The following is a 22,843-nucleotide window of genomic DNA, read 5'->3' on the forward strand; positions in this document are numbered from 1 at the left end:
AAACTTTAATATAATATTTTCTCTTGGAACTTTAGTTTCTTATATAATCAAAATACATGAAGAAAAAAGTTAAAATAAAAAGAAAATTAGGAGAAATGATCACATTCCTGTGAGCAACAAAAATTAGTACATGGCAAGAAATAAACATAAAAAGAAATATGTAAATAAAGTTTATATGAATAAAAACTTTCCTTAGTTTTCTAAAGTTGCTGAGATTTTAAGAATTATAGAACTCTTCCCAGAATGGAAAGGAAAAATCAAATGCTAAGGGGCTGTAGTATTTTCTCACCAAGTGGCCTGGTGCTTTGGGGAACGCAGACTAACCCTTGATGTGTGGATGCTTTTATTACTCAGAGTTCTGAATAATTTCTCAAAGAGGCCTACGTCAGCCAATCAGTAAGCTTCAATTCTGATACTTTCCTAATGTTTTACTTACTAAAAATCATTTATTATTGTGCAAATTTATATGCTTTCATTTTTTACATGAGTTTCCATGAGTGAAATTAATCATTTGGTCAAAATATCAAAATCGATTAATAAAAGAATAAACAATAAACCCAAGAAAGTTCAGATAATCATTCAAATTCTATTTATCTGGAGTCATTTCTGGACTAAATGTAAATAACTTCTGACAATCTAAGAAACTCTGAACATTTTCTTCCATATGAAATTTTCCTAAATAAAAAAGACAAATAGCTAGAAGCTTAACAGGAACATTTTTCTTTTAATAATAATTATCTGTATACCACATAGCATGACACACAAGGAATTTGCCTTTTACTGCATGCATTTGAATAATAATTCTGATTATGAATTAGGGTGAACAATGTAGGGAGGTGGGAAGCTATTTATGACCATATTATTTTAGATCTACTTATGTTATTAATTTTGCTTCTTTTGTCATTTTGCTGACAGTAAACGAGACATTGCCTATTCCTAAAGTGGATTTCAATGTATGAAAGAAGTTGGCCACCTGGCTGCTGGCTGCTTGCTTGGTTTCAGAGCTGAGGCCACCTAAGCTCTCCGAACAATCTTCACCATTGATAGTATGGCCTGAGGATACAGAGATGAATGACAGTGTCTGGTGGACCCTCACTTTCATCCTGAAATAAAGACTGGAGCATCATTTAGACCTTGCCATTTCATGTGCAGCTCAGGCCACAGCAGCCACTTCTGAATTTTCTCTCTTACTTGGCAATGGCTGGGAAGAAGGAAGAAGCCAAATTTATCTGTGGGACTAAATGTTTTCTCAGACTTCTCCTCCGTTGTGTCTGTGAAATAGAAGACATGGCAGTTAATAACAGGCATTTCATGACAAACACGATTTTCTAGAGTGAAGGTGCACCACTAATTTTTGCAGATATTTTAATCCTCCTAGAAATATAGTTATTTACTTAATTGTCCTGTGTGCCTCTAGGGTTAAAATATGTTAAAAACAGGAGGTGGGGCTCCAGAAGGGTGTGGGTAGAAGAGCAGGAGCTTTGGAACTACTTGACTGGGTGCTTATTCATTCTGGGACCTGACTGCCCAATCTGTAAAGGATTGGTTAAAACAAAACAAAACAAAACAAAACAGAAGCTTGCTAGGTTGTTGTAAGGCATAGAGGTATTTTATATTAATATCATCAGAGTCCATTGATGATGAAATTGCACAAATGAGAAATGTTATTTTGAATTGGATATTTTTGGAAGACATAGAAAATGTTAAATTCATTTGGTTTAAATTCAGAACAAGCAGTGTCTGGTTTGTCAATAATATTCAGCCAATATTTACAGTATGCATCAATTTGATCTTATGGTCTATTATAAGGAAGAAGAGAGAAAAAAGAAAAAGGGAAGAGGAAATGTAGAGAGTTATAAAGTAAAGAAGAATACAGAAAGAACCTGAAGGTCAAAGTTCAGCCACCTAAAAATCCCTTAGACTTGGACACTTATAGGTCACGTGACTGCTCCTCTTTCTCTCTAAGACAAGGTGGGAGACTTAGTTCCCTAGCTCAAGCTGCCAAAGAGCCAAAGCAACTTCTTAAGCTGCATTGATCTTTCCTTAATTTCGTATTTGTTTTTTCCCTTCTCTTCCTTCTTCTAACTCATTTATTCTTTCTTTCAACTAATGTTCTTTGAGCGTCACTTATGTGTCAGTCTGTTCTACACACTGGAATTCCAACAGAAAATTAGTCAAAATTCCCACCTTCATGGATCTTGTTTTCCAGTGAGATAAATCAGAAAAAAAAAAAAATGAATTCTTATATAACATAATCTCCGGTAGTGACAGGAACCATGAAGGAAAATTAACCAGGGAGAGGGGATGGAGACCGATGGGAAGGGAAGGGTCCCCCCATTATTTGTTCATTACTTGTAAACTCTCGTATGTTCATTCTGACCAGGAGAGGTCCAGCAGCTTGCCTACCTCTGAATTACATTGCATCGTATCTAAGTGTGCAGGCTCTGAAATCAAACTGCTAGGTTTAAACCTGAGCTCTTCTATCTACTTCCTTTGGGATCTTAGATAAATTACTTCTCCTCTGTGTGCCAGTTTTCTGTTGTAAAACGGGGATGATAATCATGACTGCCTCGAAGTGCTGTGATGATTAAGTGAAAGAGTGCATGTCAAAGTTCAGGGTTGTGCCCAGTGCACTAACTGAAAAATAAATGTTAGCTGCTATCATTAGCAATATCCCTCAGTTATAGTTTTGTTAACCTAAAAGTAAAAGACCAGAGTGAGAGGCAGCAAGTACTTATTTGAGGTCAAAAAGAATAGCTATTCTGGAAGCACTGATTCAGGCAGAAACCCAAACGGTGTTGCGATTAGGAGGCCAAAGGGAGTTGTGAGAAAGGGAAGGAGACAGTGACATGGACAGAAGGAAAGAATTTCTATTGGTGCTAACAAACTACATTATTCTTTAGCTATGCCCGGTGGTGCTAATTCTAAAGAACTCTTCGCTTTTTTGTCCTGTAGTCAGTATTTCTGTCAGCTTTAAAAAGTCATTTAAAATACAGTGTTGGTTTGGCTCAGTCCAAAAGTATTTTTGCTCAGTTCAAACATTCCAAAGGTCCAAGGGCCTTAGTGTAAGTGATTCCAATTTTGGGTCTGTTTCTTTTTAACAGTACTTAGAAAATGCAAGTTATATTTAATATCAAATTAAGCAAAACAAATAATGCAAATATGGGGCATAAAATATATGAATTATAAAGCTCAAAACAAATACTCTTGATTCCTGTTAGTTTTGGATTATTTATAGCAATGTTTTATCTATGACAAAAAAATTAAAAGCAAATGATATTATTTTTATAAAAACTCTTCTATTGCCAATAATTCTCACTCAAATAATTGGTAGAACTGATGAACAAGAATCGTTCATATTTTCATTAAGTACACAAGCTAACAAAATTATGGCCAAGTTTTCTATATTAAATAAAGCAGCTCTTCGTTGTTGTTATTGTTGTTTTATTTGTTATCTGTTATTCAATTAGGTGTAGACAGTGAGAACTATCTCCTTTCTGTTTTTAGTCTGACTTCATTGCATTGCTTATAAAAATTACCACATGTTAGATCTTCATCTTTATGTTTGATCTGTTTTAATGATTAAACGAATGGCTAGAGGTTAAGTTGGGTCCATATAAACATCCTAGAACTAGTAGAAGAGTGATAGGGTTTGAGTTTTTTAGGTCGAATGGTTTAATAGAATAAGCGTGAAATTTGGAGTCAGAGTACATCTCAGCTTATCACTTAATTCTTATGTTATCTTTGGCAAGTCACTCGAACTCCCTTTAGGCTCCATTTTTCCCAGTTCTAAGATAGGCATAACATTTTCTTTGTAATTATTGTGAAAATCAAAGGAATCATTTATAAAAACACTATGTAAACTGAAAAGAATTATATGTTAGTTATTCCTATTAATACATGGGAAAAATTCTCCTTGACTTGTCTGGTAAGCCACAAACTACGTGATGCCATGACCTCATTCTGTAAGTACAATAAGATTAAAAAGTAAGGATGGTTATATAGCTCTCAGATATGCTATATTATTTTGCCTGAGCTTTAAAACTAGTTGATAAGCCTAAGTCTTAAATTAGCTCTAATAAGTTTATTTGTCAGGCTCAGAGGCCCTGTTTGGTTTTCCTCTCTGTCTAGCAAATTCGTGATTTCCAGCTCACTGAGCTAAAACACATGCATCCTGGAATATTTATAAAAAGAGAATGAACTGAGATCATTTTAAGCCCAGAATATTTCTGGGAACAGAATAACTAACAATCCAAACAGAAATGGGATATACCATGGAATTCTAAGTACCAACTTACTCTTTCATGTTGAACATGACCTCCCTTCTTCTTTCCTGGAATGCCATCTGAAGACTCCCTTTGTACATCTGAACCAATGAGTGGGAGGAATCTTAGACTAGTGGGGCTTGGTACCTAGAAGCCATTAATAAAGAGTTTGTAAGACAAACTAAAGTGATTACTTCTATAATGTGAATTCAGGGGCGGGTGATAGGGAGTGAGATGTTCCAATTGCTTTAAAACACACTCCCCTTCCCAGCTGCCCACTATCGATTTTTAATACTTCACCCATAGCATCATCTGTAGCCTAAGTGTTTGATACTTATTACAATGAGCGTGTTCTTGGGAAGGAAAAATAACATTTTAAGAAATAATAATTTAAGATGAACTCAAAATATTTCATCTACAGTTTGTTATTCTTGACTAGTTATTGAGTTCTTTAATTTAACAGAGATTATCTGGAGTGGAGATTTGAAGGATGAGTAAGAATTTAGAGGAAAAGAAGGGGTAGACAAATTCTAAGCTGAGGGGCAACACAGGCAAAGCCGCAGAAGAGGGAAGAATAGTGATGCGTAAGGAATAGCAAGTAATTTGGCATTGCCGGAGTATAGTGTATAATGTGGCAGGAATGAGGTTATGCAGAGGCCAGATCATGAATGTGTTGTATGCCAGGCTAAAAGCATTTGAATTTTATCATGTAGGTGATAAATTTTGAAATATTTTCCTATAGTACCATTCAATGTGGAATGCCAGAGACACGTGATCAAGGTCATTGATACACAGAACTGAAGACTTCTCTGCATGTTTATGGAAGCATCAGTCAGCTTAGTTATGTGATTTCCTCCAACCTTGCTTGATAAGCCAGGGTCAGGAAGGAGATGTCAGATTCCTTATTATTCTTTAACCATTCTAGTCTAGAAATGTTCAATGCACCTTATATATAGGCAGAGAACCAAAAATAATCCCTGCTTCCTTGTTTTCAGTCATGAAACCTTCCAAGGCATGTCTTCGAAGCTGTAAAACAGAAGAGGGAATGTTTAATGAAAAGAACACATTCCATAAGCAATAAAAGTCTTAGGTTCAAATTCTGGCTCTGCCAATTATTAGCTGCATGACCTTAGGCAAATTTTTGCTCCATTGACTATTATAAGGATCAAATGAGATAATGTATATGGTAAGGCTGCTACTCAAATATAATAATTATTACCATTGTATTATTATTGATAACATGTCAAAAATCAATTAGCATAAAAAGGTGAATAGGTAAATATTACATAATTGAGAATAGAAAGGAATGGGCAAAACAAGATTGCTGGTAAAATCAGAGATTCCTAAGTGAAAGGTATTTAAGACGTGATACGAAGAGGCCATGCCTTGCAATATTTGGGGTATTTGTTTCAAGAGCTTTAAAACCTTTCTAGAGATTTCCCCAAATTTATTTGTTTCAGTTAAAAACTTGTTTTTAAAAAATTATTTATATTAAAATTAAAAGAGAATATTAAAGGTGAATACTAATCTTTATTTTCAGATGGTACTATTTCAATCCTATTCAACAAAATAGAGTATCCGTTATATGGCTATGCATGTATCATTGCCCATGAAGAGCTTATGATTTAGTGGTGGGATGTGAAAGTCAGCATAGAAATAGTTTTAATTCAGTGTAGATCATGGTACGTGAACATATTTGAGACATATAGCAGGAAGAGATTGGGGTCTTCAAGGAAAGCGGAATTAACATTTACCGAGTGTCTACAATGCACCTGGTGTACGTTTTCTCATTTCTCACAACAATTCTACAGGGGCTTTTCACATAAGGAAAGAGATAAAATAATTTATCTAAGTCTACAGCCATGCCACCCTGAACAAGCTCTATCCCATCTGATCTTGGAAGCTAAGCAGGGTAGGGCTTGGTTAGTACTTGGATGGGAGACCACCCAGGAACACCAGGTGCTATAGGCATAACAAATAAAAAATAAGGGATTGTAAGCTGTGAGGTCAACCAAAGGTTGCCTCACCTAAAAAATAAATAAATAATTTATCTAAGATTAATCCTAATTCTGTTACATTCCATATCTCATGCCTGTTCTGCTTGTCACGCTCCTTCTTGAAAATTACTTAATTGGAAAGTGTTAAATATTTATTAAATATGAAGGTGACACTGTAAATGAATTATGACATAATACATTTTCATGGACTTGCTGCTCTGTTTTACGTTGAAGTAACGCCCTCCACTTCAAGATTCTCAGCGCACCATCCTCTGGCCTCAGCCTCACCAGCCCTCAGATTAATGACTATCCTGACTTCTGTGCTTTTATTTCTTTTGCTTTTATTTATATAGTTTTGCCTTAAATGCAATATAAAAGCAAAATAACATTTTATTTAGTTTTACCTCTTCTTGCCTTTCATATAAATAAATTCATTATGTATATTTTCTTATGTAAAACTTTCCTCATTCGATAGGACAGTATGCTTCAAACATTCATTCATGTAGGTGAGTGTTATTCTAACTCATTTATTTTCACTGTTCCATAGTGTTACAATTTATAAATAGGCCATAATTGATATACCAATTATACTGTTGATGAACATTTAGGCTACCTTCAGGATTTTGCTATTACAAACAATATTGTTCTCAGCATTCTTATACCTGCCTCCTAAGCACGTGTTCAAGAATTTCCCCAGGGTTTTTATTTAGTAAATTTTCAACTTTACTGGATAATACCACATTGTTTTCCAAAGTGGTTCTACCAACTTACACAACTTTCACCAGGAGATCAGTGTTCTGATTGTGCCAAATGCATACTGACCCATGATATTGTCAGACTATTTGATATTTGCCAATCTGGTGGGTATAAAATTGTATCTCATTATACTACTGATGTGAATTTCCATGTTTGTTAATGAGGTTGAGCATCTTTTCATGTGTTTATTAGACTTCGTTTTTCTTTTGTGAAGTGTCTATCAAGTATTTGACCTGCCTTAAAATTGGATTGTCTTTTATATTTACTGATTTTTAGTTCTTTTCCTATTCTAGATACTAATCCTTTGCCAGTTATAAAGGTAGTTAGAAAAGTAACATGAACTTTGACAGATATAGGTCATGGATATGGCAAGGATGGCCCACCCAAGTGAACTCTAGGGGTAAAAGAGAGGAATGCTCAGGGAAACCACAGCTATTTGTAGAGGGTGGACAACTGTAGGTTAGTAATGGGAAGTAAATTTAGAAAGGTAAGTTTGGTTTATTTTGTGAAAGATCTTGAGGAAATCAATTTTAGCTGATTAATGCCAGAACTTAGCCTAAAGACTCATGCTATATTCATTCTTTAGAAATTTTAGAAATAGAATGAATAACAATATGCCTCTCTCTCCTAATTCTGCACTGAAGAAAAGTATGTCAGTTTGTGATGAGTAAAATAATGACAACCAAAGATGTCCACACCCTACCCCTCCACCCCTAACTTGTGAATATATTGCTTCACTAGGCAAAAGAGACTTTTCGGATGTAATCAAGGTTAAGAACGTTGAGATGGAGTATCCAGGTGGGCCCAATCTAATCATGAGAATCCTTAAAAGCAGAGACTCCTTCCTAGTGTGTCAAAGTCATGTGACCACAAACGACTGGTTGGGGAGATGCAACATAATGGCAGCAATAGAAAATTAATAAAATGTACATATCTAAGTTCAGAAAAAACAAAAGTAAAGTGTTTTATTTGTTTTTTAAAGCTACCTTTGGAGAAGAAAGAGACTCGAAAAATTTGAAATCATGTTCCACTTCGAAGGCCTTGGGAGATATACGTTTGAAAAGCAAAGACATCGAGCTCATTTTCCTCCATCTGAGTATGAAGATGCAGGAAAACTGTTAGTACATACATGTATCTTTAATTCTCTTCCTACCAAACCAGCACCCATTACATTCTTTATTCTCTGAGTCCCCAAGTTCTCTGGCTTCCAAAGCATCAGCCCTAATGATGCTACCTCTGCACTTAAGTCTTACTCTGTTTGGCTCCCCAGATATCCCTCCAGGGAAGCCAAAGAGATTTCTATTAAACTTGAACATTCCATGGAGTTAAATTCATTAATAACCATTGGAAAAACCTGTACAGTAGGGATGAGGAAACCTTAGGTTAAAAACCAATGCTTGATATTTGTGTGACTCAAGATAGCTTCTACTATAGTTAAAACTTACTTATGTATATAGTTAAAAAGTCATAACTAAGCATTAAAAATATTTTAAAAAATAAGCAGTATATCCTAAGATGGAGTATGTCTACAGAAGAAGGCCCATTTTTCTACAGACAAGACATAATTATTTACTTATAAGGTGAAAACATTCTTGCTTTATCTATCACATCTTCCCTACTTGCTCCCTGACCCCAAGCTTTGAAAGACTGTAATAGTCTTTCATTATTTTGCGCCTTTGCTTAGGCAATTGCCTCTTTGGTCTTCTTTGATTAAATCCTGTTTGTCCTTCTGGAACTATCTTAAGAATTGGTGTTCTTTGCAGTACTATTATACTGAATTATAGATTTTTATGCACTCTTCCATTGGATTGAAAAGTCGTTGAAGAGTTTCAGGCTTTCCACTTTCGAATTCTACATGTCCTGCACAGTGTTACAGTATCACAATAGCTTAATTCTTGTCTGCCATCTGCAGCAAACCCAATGATCTTACCTTTGCCGGTCAAATACCAGAGGATATTCGTATTTTTGCTTCTTCTCTGTGTACTTGCTTTCTTCTTTTATTTCTATGGGGTATTCATTAACATCACAAGGCAAAATGAAATCGCTTGTCTGTGATATTTCAAAGAATCTTTGCTGTCCAAAATATCCACAATAATGACCATTTTGGGCATGCCAGAGCCTGGGGAAAGGCAAAGGTAGGGAGAATAAAGCAACAGGGATTCCGTGGAAGTTCTTTTGCTAATGATTAGCTTTTCACTGGTCCATCAGGGATACTAAACTTGAGTCTGGGACTCTTCCTATTAAATGTATGGAGCTAATCATAACATAAACATTTTATCAGTTAGAATTCTAATGTACAACAATTTTTGGAAAGTCAATTTGAATCTGTACTTATGATATCCTTTCATTAAGCCAGAAAATAAAGAACAGCTTCCCCCCCCCCAAATAACGCAGCTCATTTAGTTAATTTAATTAAGTTAATCAGAATACATGTTGACTGACAGTATATTAGCTGAATTAGGTTTTAGAATGGGCTATATCTCAGCTGTTTACTTACTGTATCAGCATCAGCAGAACTTGTGGTAGGAGATACTTACTGATGCTTTTACTGTTATCAAAATCCTCAATCTCCATCTACAATTCCTACTATTGTAGAAATAACATACTAATTTTTAAAACTGAGTTCTGCAATAGGATGGTAAAAGAAGTGGCTCTTTATTCATATGCATTATTTTACCATCAATTCACTCCAGGGGGACCCTTTAAATAGCCCAAGTGGTTTAAAGTAATACGGAATTGTTATTAGCAGGAGTGTTTGCCTTATGTCACATGGAAAGATAAAACAGTATTTGGAAGATCCTCCTTTTATGTCTTGAGTTCAACCTCAGTGTAGCAAATGATGGAAATAATCATCATATGCCTGCTGCAATGACCCAGAGGGAGGATAAGCTAAATGAACTCAAAGCAGACTGCACAAAGTCCAAGTGGTATCTCAGATCCAAGCAGTAGGCACTGAAGAGGAGGCAGAGCAGAGGTATCCCGTCGGGACTCCTCACACTTGACAGTGTTCTGAGAATGTAACATACATCCCTTATGTATTTGCATTCCCTAACGTAAACATCATGGCCTTGCCAGACCTAAAGTGAAATGGACCAATCCTTTCCACACAGAAGTTAGAGGGGCAAGGGACTAACTTCAGGACAACTCTAAGCTCATTCTATTGTAGGCAAAGATTGAAGTAACTTTAGTTTCCTTTTTTTGTGGCATTTCCTGTTCCACGTAGAACTCTCTCAGATCACTGATCCTACCTCTTAGCCTGATGTGAATTTCCTGGGCCTCAGATATGAATTCTGAGCCGCTTCTATCCTCTGTCCCAGAGCTAAGCCATTATTTTTTTCATATTATAAAATTATAATCTTTTTGACAAATTTAGAGTGTTAAAACCACCTCTTCCTTTAGAAAGTGGCAGCTAGTATTAGCAAAAGAATGCGGTTTAGTTGTAAAGAGAAGTGTATTCTGAGATAGCTATGAATAGAGCTGGGCTTTTTGAACCAAGTTTCTAGGAAGATCTTCACTTGAAAGAATCATAAAAGCAATTTCCCCGTGTTAAGGGTCACTGGTTTGAGCAGGGACTGCTTATAACACAGGTGAGCATGCAAATGATGTGTGTGTATGTGTGTGTGTGCGCGCGCGCGCGCGCTCCAATCCCCAGTTAACAATTCTGAGGACAGGTAGCTGAAAATAAGTTGGAGCAGAGACCCAAGGGACAGAGTTCTGAAGAGCACCTATAATAATGAAATGTCATATTCTTCATTTTTCCTACTGATAAAACAGCAGAACCCCTTTTTGACAAAAGAAGCAGCTCTCTTTGCTCCACATAGGACCTTGACCCTACAGATTCACTTTGAATTAACATTTCTAAAAGTTCTTCTTCATTCATCCATGTTCTAAACATTTTTCTCTTTTAGTGACTCCTCTCTTAATGAATGACACCAATATTCACCTAATTGCATATGCTGGAAGTCATTCTTTTTTAAAATATATTTTTTTATTTTTCAATTACAGTTGATATACAAAATTATATTAGTTTCAAGTGCACAACATAGTGGTTAGATATCTATACAACTTATGAAGTGATCATCCCAATAAACCCAGTACCGATCTACTCCGTACAGTTATTACAATATTGTTGACTATATTCCCTGTGCTGTACTTTACACCCCCATGACTACTTTTCAACTACCAATTTGTACTTCACAATCCCTTCTCCTTTTTCACTCCACCCTTCAACCCCCTTCCCATCTGGCAACCATCAAAATGTTCTCAGTATCTTTGAGTTTGTTTCTCTTTTGTTTGTTTGTTTCTTTCATTTTTTCAATTCCATGTATAAGTGAAGTCATATAGTATTTGTTTTTCTCTGACTTCTATCACTTAGCATAATATCTTCTAGGTCCATCCATGTTGGACCTTTTTTTATGTCTGAATAATATTCCATTGCATATATGTACCTATCTTTTTATACATCCACCTATTGATAAACTCTTAGATTGCTTCCATATCTTGGCTACTGTAAATAATGCTATAATAAACATATGAAGAATGCATATGTCTTTTTAACTTAGTGTTTTGAGTTTCCTTGGATAAGTACCAATAAGTGGAATTCCCGGGTCCTTCTTTGTCTCTTGTTATAGCCTTCACGTAAGGTTTATTTTGTCTGGAATAATGCAGGTCTTGTGATTACATTCCCTCAGCTTTATTTTGTCTGGGAAGGCCTTTATTTCTCTTTCTTATCTGATGAAAATCTTTGCTAGGCATGTTATTATTGACTGATGGTTTCTTTCTTTCAAATATATCATTTTGTTTTCTCCTGGCCTGAGAAGTTTCTGCTGAGAAATCTAGTGATAACCTCATGAGGTTTCCTTTGTAGCTTATTATCCCCCCTCACCTTGACAGCCTTGAGAATTCTTTCTTTATCATTAACTTTTGGCAATTTTAATATAACATGTCTTTGAAAGGTCTTCTTTCTTTGAGATAATTAGGTGTTCTGTTACCTCGCAGTACTTGAATGTCCAGTTCATTCTCTAGATATGAGATTTCTAATCATTTTTTAAATAGGCTCTCTGTTCCTTCTCTCTCTTCTCCTTCTGGGGTGCCCATTATCCTCATGTTGCTCTTTCTAATGGAGTTAGCTTGTTTTTGTAGAGTTCTTTCATTTCTCTACAATCTTAGTTCTCACTCCTCTCCCACCTGAATTATTTCAAGATTTCTACCTTCTACCTCAGTAATTCTCTCTTCCATACGATCTGCTTTATTTCCAGTGCTTTCTAATACATTCTTCATCTCATTTATTGTGTTCTTAAGCTACAGGATATATTTTGTTTAAGTTTCAATGTCTTTGGTAAAATACTTTTTGTTCATTAATTTGATTCCTGAGCTCATTGAACTGCCTGTATGCATTTTCTTGCATCTTGTGGAGTTTCTTCTTGACTGTTATTTTTAACTCTCTATCATTTAGACAACATATTTCTATAACTTTGAGTTTGGTTTCCAGAGAATTATCACTTTCTTTCTGTGTTATCATGTTATCTTGGTTGTTTGTGATGCTTGATGGATTGTACCTCTGCTGGCAAATTTAAAGTAGTGAATGCTTTTCTTATTTAGGTACCATTTGATTTTAACAATTCAACAGGTTTATATTTAGAGGTCTTTCCTTTGTTTTCCATTTGATGTTGCTCTAGTGCAAGTTTTTGTTTTCTCTCACCTGTGCTACTCTGGAGTTGTAGTGGAGAATCATTGCTGTGGCGTTTATTGTGGTGGAGGAATCATTGCTGTGGGTATTTATCGTGGTGGGGAATCATTGCTGTGGTTGTTTATCATGGTGGGGAATCATTGCTGTGAGTGTTTATTGTAGTGGAGAATTACTGCTGTGCTCATGAGGGTTATTGCTATGGTGGGGGTTGTGGCTGGGAATCATGACAGTCATCATTTACTATGGTGGGTGCCTCAGCTGTGTCCATGTCACTTGATTTTGAGGTACCACCACCATGGTGTGGGGATGTGGCAGGTTGGGGACACCCAGGTTCGTGAGACTGCCATGGCGCTATCTGGTTCCCTATGGCCACTGGTGCCTGTTGATGCCGCTGGGCTCCACTGAAATCAGGGGAGGAAGCCAGATTCTGGGGCACTGACACTGCTACTGCCCCTCTTACCCTCTGTCGGTCATGATGAGGGGCCCTCATCCTGACTCTTCTGCTATTACCATGTTTGTGCGTCTAGGGGCTCAGCCACAGTGACCAGAAAACTATATCGATAGCCATCATCCCTGTCCTTCCCCCTGTCCTGCCTCTTCTACACATTTCAGTATGCCTAACCTTCTGATGCACCAATGTATGGATCTCTCGGGCATCCTAATGCGTTAAGCAGAGGAACTTACGTAAGGTTTTAGATGTCCAACGAGCTGTAGATTTACAGAGCGATACGAAGGGGTCGTCTCACTCTGGCACGATGCCGATGTCACTCTCTAATTTATTTTTTTAATGTTGCTCAAATTATGTTAGTCACTCACTTAAAATCCTTTGGTGGCTATTTGTTACAAGGTGAAGATCCAGATCTTGAGCCTCACCTCCTGGATACTGCATGGCCTGGCCCCGGCTTAGTCACCACCAGTCTGACACTCACATAGCTAGTAGCTATGGTCTGTTGCATTTCAGTCTGGGGTCTTTCATGCAACATAAAATATTTATTCTTTTTCCTCTTCCTTATTCTTAAACTCAATAATACACTTTGAAGCCTCTCTGCTTCTCTTGATCTTACCTAGCTTTAGTTCCATAAGAGGACAATTTATTACCATGATTTTAAGACATTTTAATATGCAGCAATTTGTCTCAATAAATGTCATGACATTTCTTTTCATATATATATATATGTGGTTTTAGTATTTTGTATATGTATATTTAGCATTATATAGGCCATTAAAAATGAGTAGGCTTTGAATAGCATGGTGACTATAGTTAATAACACTATATTGCATATTTAAAAGTTGCTAAGGGAATAGATCTTCAAAGTCCTCATCACAAGAAAAAAATTTTTTTGTAAATATGTGTGATGATAAATGTTAACTAGACTTTGTGGTGATCATTTTACAATATATACAAATATCAAATAAGTATGTTATACACCTGAAACTAATGTAATGTTATGTGTCAATTATACCTCAATGAGGAAAAAAAAATAGCTAATCCTGAAGGGAGGCTCTCTAAGAGAATGTGATTGGCCACACTCCTCATGTAAATCATCTCAGTTTTCTCCAATCGCAACACTGTGCTAACCTCTCTAAATCAGTTGAGGCAGCCATGGAAGGAAAAAAAAGCAAGTAGGCTTTATAAAATCAATCACGTTGTCACTGAAATAATTAGCTCACTTTAGCTTTTCTCAATATTAGTTTTTCTTTTCTGTAACTTTTTATGACATCTGATCCTGTGTCTCTTTCTGTGGTATTCCCTGGGTGTGGGCCTATTGATCTGACCTACCTATCTTGCTTAATTCTTTGAAATAAGTCTACAAAAAAACACATTTGTTGAAAGTATTTATTATGCCTTCTAACACAGATGAGCACGGCATCTCATTTCCTTGTGCATGGAAAAGAATTCCAAATCAGTGGCCGACTGTTCAAAGCCCTTTTGTGCCACCTTTACTCCTTTATTTATTTTTGTCAGCTAATCAACATTGCATTTAGTGTGTATCCTTAAACTTTAGCTTAACGTCCTTTCCTCTCATACTCAAACCCCGAATTCATGATACGAAAGTCCGTACCTTACTGAGCCATCGATGGAGGCAGTAAGCACCACTTGTTTTTCTTCTACATAGATTACTTGAATGATTTCTAAAGAATGAGCACGCCAGGCAAGCAGCTGCTTGAATTTCTAAATGGCAAAAATAATGCGTATGTGTTAGAATAAGTGTGTGCTGATCAAAATGTAACCTTGAGCAAAACCATTAATCATTAAAGGACCCGTCTTATGAGTGACTGGTGTGAACGTCTGTAGCAGATGATGAAGTCCTTACCTCAATTAGTTCTTCTCTTGCTTGTTAAGCTACCGAAAATTCCACTTTTAGATATTTCGTTAATCTACACATATACCTCCTCTCCCAAGGAAGTATCTTATGTCTTTAACAATTTATCATTTTTTATTTGATGAGTAGTAGTTTATTTGATTGAGATTACTAACTGACTACGTGAAAGAATAGCCTTAGGATAATGGTTGTGGGAGAACCAAGAGTGAACACAATCAGAAACAGGAAGAAGCAGAGTGGAAACTAAAGGGGAGATTGGCAAGAAGTCTTTTCCTAATTTCAAATTTTATTCAGATATAGCTCTGACTATTTTGTTCTTTTTTGGGTGGGGTATGATAACTATATACCACAAAAAATTAATGAAAGAAATGGGCCCAGCTCATTCTCTTTCAAAGACATAATGAGGCTTGATTGGTTTGCTCCTTCAGGATGTGGCTCATTCTTAAGTTTAGAGCCCCTAAAGAAGCCTCAGAAGTTATCTCTAAAATTTATAAACGAGAGTTGTCAACTGAGATCTTGCTCTGCAGTCACATACTCTTAGAGTATGTTCCCTTTACCACTGATGAACACAGACTAAGACCTTACCTTTTCCTGGGTCATTTGCCTAGCAGCATTTGTGTGGCTAGAATTCTGGCAGCTTATAGCTTTCCTACGAGGCTCCTGTTTATCTAGACTTTAACAAAGGTTAAGCACAATTCCCCCTAAATTTCTTGGATTTCTGATTCAAGTCCCAGTGGTTCTTCTCAGAGAGCCAGGGTGAAATCTTCTGCATTTTCCTACCTCTTATCGTCTCTAAACTGTTCAAGAAAATCTGGTCTTCCAAGGGCTCTATCTCCGCCTTGGTAGACAAGCACTTCCCTAATATGACCATATCTATAGTAAGAACTACATTTTACTTCATGACCCAGTAAAGACACACAATACCTGTGCATGCATCTGAAACGAGTTTCAGTATCCTCCACAAAAGAATACTTAACCTTACTGTGTGTAACACACACTGATATTATCTATTCTACTGTATTTAATTTCACTCCATTCTTTTCCATTTTTTTGAAAATACCACTTGACACTCATTAGATTGATTTTATAACCCCCTAGTGGATTACAATCTGTAATTAGAAAAACACTGCTCTGTTTTTTTTTTCTGTATGCATAAATATGTAACCATATGTATGATTTTTCTTTCTGAGGACAAGTTTTGACTATCCTACTTCATAGAATATCTGTACTCTATCTTTTTTAACAGTAATGTTGCAACAGAACCAGATTAACCTCTGACTTATGGAATGACATATTAGGTTTTCGTCGTAATTGTAATCTATAATTGAATCTGGCTTAATGCATCATATATATTAGTCTATGCAATAATGACATATCTTATCATCAGATTTTGTTGTTTATAAATAGGCAGCCATATACGAATTGAAAAATCATATTGTCCAAATACAGAAAAGGTTGAAATGAGTTTGAATAGAGAAAAATTTAATAAGTTATTAAAATAGAGTCTCTTTTAAGTTGGTAAAAATGCTTTAAAATAAATTTATTACTGTAATTCAATATAATTATATAACTTTGTTTTTTAAATATTCCTCTGAATTTTGAAAGATCTTGGTTGCCAGTTTATAGAAAGTCCCTTTGCAAAAATCATATTTTTATCTGTTAAAATTAATAATAGAATATTGAGAATTATCACAAGTAGGAGAAAACAATCAGATAATCTTTTTATACACGATTTAAGCATATCATTGTTTTTGTTCAGCTCACAGCATGCCTTAATTATAGGACATTTATAGCTGTTGATAAAGGAAATGTGCTTTATAAACTGAACCTTTTTGTTTTTCATTTGATAGCAGTACATGTTATATATGAAAAGTACATTTGATTAGAGGGTAAGAATCCTGATTCTGATCCTGACTTCATCATTAACTGTCTTTGTGATCCTAGGCAAGCCACTCTGAGTTTCCCTCTGTAAAGTGAATGCATATAATCATACTCAAGCTAAATAGCTAAACTTTATAAAAAGTATAATAGATTCTTAGAAACAAAAAGAAAACCATAAATAAAATGAAATAATGTTTGAAACAATACCCATTCTAAAATACTGCAAGATCCTAATCCACGTATCCATATGTTAATACCTATAATTAAAAAATAAAACATTTCTATTTGAGCTAACATTTAGCTTTTGGATTTGAAGTATTAATTTAAAGGTAAATAAGCTATGCTAACATAGTGCTTTTTTGCTATATTCTTTAATTAGTGTTGAGCCTTTATACACATATATACCACATATGTATGTATTTATCTATATGTGTATATATATATCCACATATACACAAGAAGTACATATATAAATAGTTATAAAATAAGGAGATGATGGTGACATTTATTTTTCATTAACACTAAAAATAGAATAACATGTTTGAATTATATGGAGGATTTAGACTAGATGTGAGAAAGAGTTTCTTGAAAATAATAATGGTTGGGCCTTGGGCATAAGGTTAAGCTTGCAAGGAAAGGATATGGAATTTTCTTCTATGAGGATGTATAAAATATAGAAACTGACTGTGGAGGACTAGATAATGTATGAATTCTTTTAAGCTCTGGGTTTCCGCATAGATTTTCACAAATAAGTCAAAACATGAAGTAGATGCAAAGTGACCACTGGCTGGCTCACTCATTTATTCATCCGCTTTTTTCACCAGTAGATCATTGTTATTTGTCTTATAGTTTAAGTTTCAATAGTAGTATATATGACTTAAGAGTTGGGAGTCTTGTGTTTCTCTCTTTTGTGGTATCTAGCACAGAGAAATGCTGAATAAATATGTAGTGATTCACTAATTAAACCAAAACTGAAGTTCTTACCTTTTCATCATGAGGCGGATCCAGGAAGGAGCCGATACTGGAAAGGATAACGTGTCCTTCTGTATAAAATTTAAATATTAGAATCTTTAATTAGATATTCTGTTGTCTAAGTAAATACTGCCCAAATTGCCAAGTTATTTTGATGCAGGCATTTATAAGGGTAAATAAAACAGAATTTGAAAAGTCAGAAATGAAAGAAAAAATTTTATATATAAATTTTTATATGTAGCAATTATTTTTTGTTTCTGGCTTAATAAGTCATCATGAGGTTGCCTTATACACTCAGAGTCAAAGTTCTTTTACACATCAGGGTGGATGGAACAGAAATGAATATATGACAACTAAACAAAGCTCTAAATATGGTGGAGATAATTACCTTACAATCCAAATGGGAGTCACAATGACTAGATTTTAAAAAGCAACAAAGACTACACCGCGGCATACCATATTTAAACTGTAGAAAATCAAATATAAAGCAGCCAGGGATGGAAGGAATCACCCTACTTATAGAGGAGCAAAGATAAGAATTGCATTTGACATCTCCTCAGAAACAATGCAAACGAGAAGAGAATGGAGTGAAATATTTAAAATGTTGAGAAAAAAACCACTATTCTGTATCTTTAGAAATTATTATAAATGTCTAACCAATGTACTGTATACTTGAAATAATAATAAAATAAAAATTTAAAAATGTGAAGGAGAAATAAAGACTTTCTCAAACAAAAATTGACAGAATTTGTTGCCGGTAGACCTGTCTTGCAAGGTAATTTCTTGAAAAGTTCTTAAGAAAAAAAATGAAAGAAAACCGGGCAGAAACTCAGATTTACAAAAAGAAAGGGAGAGCATAAGAGAAGAAATGAGAAGGTAAAACAAAAATGAACAGATAATAGTTTATTCAAAATAACAGCAACAATGGATTTAATTATTATAATTTATGAATATTTGAAATGAATGACAAACATACCATAAAGGATGAGAGGGTGGAATTAGGAATACTTATATTATAAGAAATTTGCACTCCCTGTGAAGTGGTATAGTTTTATTTGAAGTGGACATTAGATGTTAATATAAATAGCAAACTCTGGAGAAACCACTAAAAGAAGTTTTGAAAAGTATAATTGATATGCTAAGAAAGCAGAGAAATGGAATCATATAAAATGCTCACTTAAGGTAGAAAAAGAGTGGAATACAAAAACAGAAAGAAAAAAGGTCAACAAACAGAAAACAGCAAGAAATACGGTAGATATTAATTCAATTGTATCAATAATCACTTTAGAGGTCATTAATCTAAAAAGACCAATTAAATGACAAAGACTGTCAGTATGAATTAAAAAAAATACTCAATGTTGTCTATAAGAAACCCATTATAAATACTAAGACATAAATAGATTAAAAGTAAAGAGATAAAGATTTACATGCTAACACTAATCGAAAGAAAGCAGGAGTAGCTATCTTAATTTCAAACAGAATATTTCAGAGCAAGGAAAATCATCAGGAATAAAGAGCAGCATTACACAATGTTAAAGAGGACAATTCTCCTAGAAGACATACTGGTCCTTACCATGTATATGCCTAGTCTCAGAACATCAAGATACCTCAGGTAAAAACTAATAGATCTGCAAGGAGAAATAGATGAAACTACTTTTATAGCTGGAGACTTCAACACCTCTGTATCAGAAATGGACAGACCTAGCAGGAAGAAAATTAGTAAAGACATAGATGAACTCAGTAGTACTACCAGTCACTTTGATATAATTGGCGTCTATAGACTACTTTATCCAACAACTGCAGAATATACAATTTTTTCAAGCTCTTGTAAAATATTCATTAAGATAGACCACATTCTGGGCCATAAATTATACCTTAACAAATTTAAAATAAAAGAAATCATAAAATATATGTTCTCAATATAGGAAAAGGCACAACAGAATTAAATTAGAAACTAATAACAAAAACTTAACTTGAAAATCTCAAGATACTTGGAGATTAATCAACATACTTCTAAATAATAGGTCAAAAAAGAAATCTCAAGAGAAATTTAGAATATTTAACATTAAAAACTTCTGATGTACAAAAGACACTGAGAACAAGCAGACAAGCCATAGAATGTGAGAAAATTCTTGCAAAAGACATCTGTTAAAGGATTGTTATTCAAATATACAAAGAACTCTTAAAACTCAACAATAAGAAAATGAGTTCATTAAATAATGAGCAAAGGATCTGAACAGAAACTTTACTAAAGAAGGTACACAGATGATAATAAGTATATGAAAAGATGCTCCACATCTTATGTCATTAGAGAACAGCGCAGTGAGATACCACCAGTATACACCTATTAGAATGGCCAAAATCTAAAATACTGAGAGCATCAAATGCCAGTAAGGATGTAGAGCATTAAGAACTGTCATTTATTGTTGGTAGCAATGGATAGTGATACAGCCACTTAGAAAGACAGTTTGGCAGTTTCTCACAAAACTACACCCTTACCCTATGATTCAGCAATTACTGTCTTTAGTATTTACCCAAAAGAGTTGAAAACTTACATTCACACAAAAACCTGTGTGTGTTTATAAGGGCTTTATTCGTTCTTGCCAAAATTTGAAAGCAAACTAGGTGGCCTTTAATAAGTGAATGGATAAATACATGGTGGTAAATCCAGACAATGGAACATTATTTAGCACTGGAAAGAAATGAGCTAACAAGCCATGAAAAGACATGGAGGAATCTTAAGTGCGTATTACCAAGAGAAAGAAGCCAGTACAAAAAGGGTATATACTGTATGGTTCCAATCATACAACATTCTGGAGATGGTGAAGATAGTAAAAGAGCAGTGATTGCTAGGGGTCAGTGGGGAGGGAGGATGAACGGGCTGAGCGCAGAGGATTTTTAAGGTATTAAACTACCCTGTGATACTGCAATGGGGGACACATGTCATACGTTTATCAAGAACCATAGAATGTACAATTCCAAGAGTGAACCCTAATGTAAACTATTGACTTTGGGTTACAACGACATGTCGATGTAGGTTCATTGATTGTAATGAATGTACCACTCTGGCGCAGGATGTCGTGTGTGGGGTGGTGTGGGCATGGTGTATATGGGAACTCTCTGTAATTTCTACTCAATTTTTCCATGACCTTAAAACTAATCTAAAAAATAAAGCCTGTTTAATAACAAAAAAGCAATAACTAATGATGCCTGATTTAAATAGTGACTAAATACCAAACCTCATAGAATGTTTTTTAAAAACATCTACTGAAGCACAGAAACAGGAAGTCAAAGGCTAAAATCTAGGAGAAGCTTTTTTTAATTATAATATAGATGAGGCTGGATTGGATCTCAAATCGCCCCTACTCTATTTTTCTATTTCACAGCAAAAACTACAAATCTTAAGAAGTAAATCAATTATATAACAGTAAAGTATTCCGGGCAGAGGCAAAGAGAGATAATTCCAACAGAAGGGCATTCTGGGAATTCTTTGTACAGTTTCAAATTTCAGTTCTATGTATTTTGTTAGAAAGGCTTACCCCATACTAGATAAAGTTACGGCAAAAATATGCAAGCTATTTTAACAAAATTTTCATGATCTTAGATTTCTCTAATATTCTGCTATAAAAAGAAACAATGTTTATAGAAACTGTGGAGACTGACAGATAAGTAAAAGTAAGAAATCAAGAATAAGAATATCAGAGCATAAAAGGACTGGTGGTGGGCAATAAACTAGGTAAAATAAAGATAACCTTAAATAAATGTTGTAAATCAACTGATAATACTGAATGTAAATACAAACAATTATTTTCTATAATCTCCGGAAGACTCAAATAATTGTTAGTATAAAAATTATTTGTTGTAAATTTTGTAAAAAAAAAAAAAACTTTTGAAATAAAAAAAATGTTCTTAAAAGAGAAGACGTAGAATTTAATTATTAATGTACTAAGTGAAGGAGTGGGTGTAGAAAAAAAAGAAAGGTAAAGTGGGTTGTTTTCTGTTTAACTGAAAAGATGCTGTTTCTGTCTAAATTCTAACAAATTGGTTATTTTTTTCAAACCAAAGGAAAACACTAGTAAAATTAAAAACTGCATTTATACATGCATGTGCATTCACACACATAATCTTTAAAAGTATGAGATGAAAAAGAGAAATTTATGATTAATTCAAAAGATAGAAGAAATGAAGTAGGAAGCATCAAAAGAGAAAGAATAGTGTTACATGAAAGAAGACCAATTATATTAGTTATAACAATAAATATAAAATAAAGTCCCCTATTGGGAACAAATAATCCCTTTCCTCGCTAGTTTATTTCACTACTACTCCCTTTAACAATTAAAATTAATGCCACATAACCCTTTCAAGATTAAAAATGAAAAGTTTACATTCTTTCCAATATGTAAGGTAAAATATGAATAGTTCTGTACCCAATTTAAAGCTGGAAGAGGTAGAATGTCTTGCTTTAAGGAAAGACCTAGGAATTAAGCAGGTTCTTCTGACATTCGTTCATTGTTCTATTTATTCATTGAACTATTCACAACACTCTCTAGTGTTTGAGGATCTCTCTTATTCTTTCGTGTTAATAAATGCCATGTATTTCCCTACATCCATTCTTACACAATGCAGGTTACGACATCCATGGCAGACGACCTGAGGATGATGATGACTTACCCACATTTGCAGTCAGTAGAATCCTGGCACAGGAGTCAACATACAGAGATGTCAGAGAAATGGCAGAATGCTTCGTAAAAGGTAGCATATCTTTCAGTAGTCTTCCCTGAATAAATTATGAAAATAAATTCTATAAAATATTCATATTGGAATTGAGATTCTCTATAAATAATCTAAAAAATTGTCTCTATTACTAAAACGTGATTCTCTTCTTTGTAATAAAAATAATTTGAAACAATCTACATGAACTTCTTTTCCTGATTAAATATTCATAAAGGTGGAGGCAGC

At 34.6% G+C, this 22,843-nt stretch overlaps 1 protein-coding gene and 1 pseudogene across 1 annotated transcript in view; one reads left to right on the forward strand and one right to left on the reverse strand.

Annotated features, from left to right (window-relative positions):
- Positions 1–890: 890 nt before the first annotated feature.
- WDR64 (WD repeat domain 64) overlaps positions 891–22,843 on the reverse strand; it is a 107,606-nt gene continuing 85,653 nt past the window's right edge. The window contains exons 21-28 of the mRNA XM_036235353.1: positions 22,556–22,661; positions 17,897–17,955; positions 14,771–14,880; positions 8,949–9,137; positions 8,005–8,110; positions 5,211–5,291; positions 4,299–4,412; positions 891–1,271 (exon numbers count right to left, since the gene is read on the reverse strand). Of these exons, the coding sequence (XP_036091246.1) occupies positions 1,188–1,271; positions 4,299–4,412; positions 5,211–5,291; positions 8,005–8,110; positions 8,949–9,137; positions 14,771–14,880; positions 17,897–17,955; positions 22,556–22,661 (849 nt within the window). The 3' untranslated portion in view covers positions 891–1,187. The remainder of the gene's footprint in view (positions 1,272–4,298; positions 4,413–5,210; positions 5,292–8,004; positions 8,111–8,948; positions 9,138–14,770; positions 14,881–17,896; positions 17,956–22,555; positions 22,662–22,843) is intronic.
- LOC118613515 lies at positions 6,118–6,236 on the forward strand (annotated as a pseudogene).

Source organism: Rousettus aegyptiacus, unplaced genomic scaffold, assembly GCF_014176215.1.
Source record: "Rousettus aegyptiacus isolate mRouAeg1 unplaced genomic scaffold, mRouAeg1.p scaffold_m13_p_18, whole genome shotgun sequence".
Classification (NCBI taxonomy): domain Eukaryota; kingdom Metazoa; phylum Chordata; class Mammalia; order Chiroptera; family Pteropodidae; genus Rousettus; species Rousettus aegyptiacus.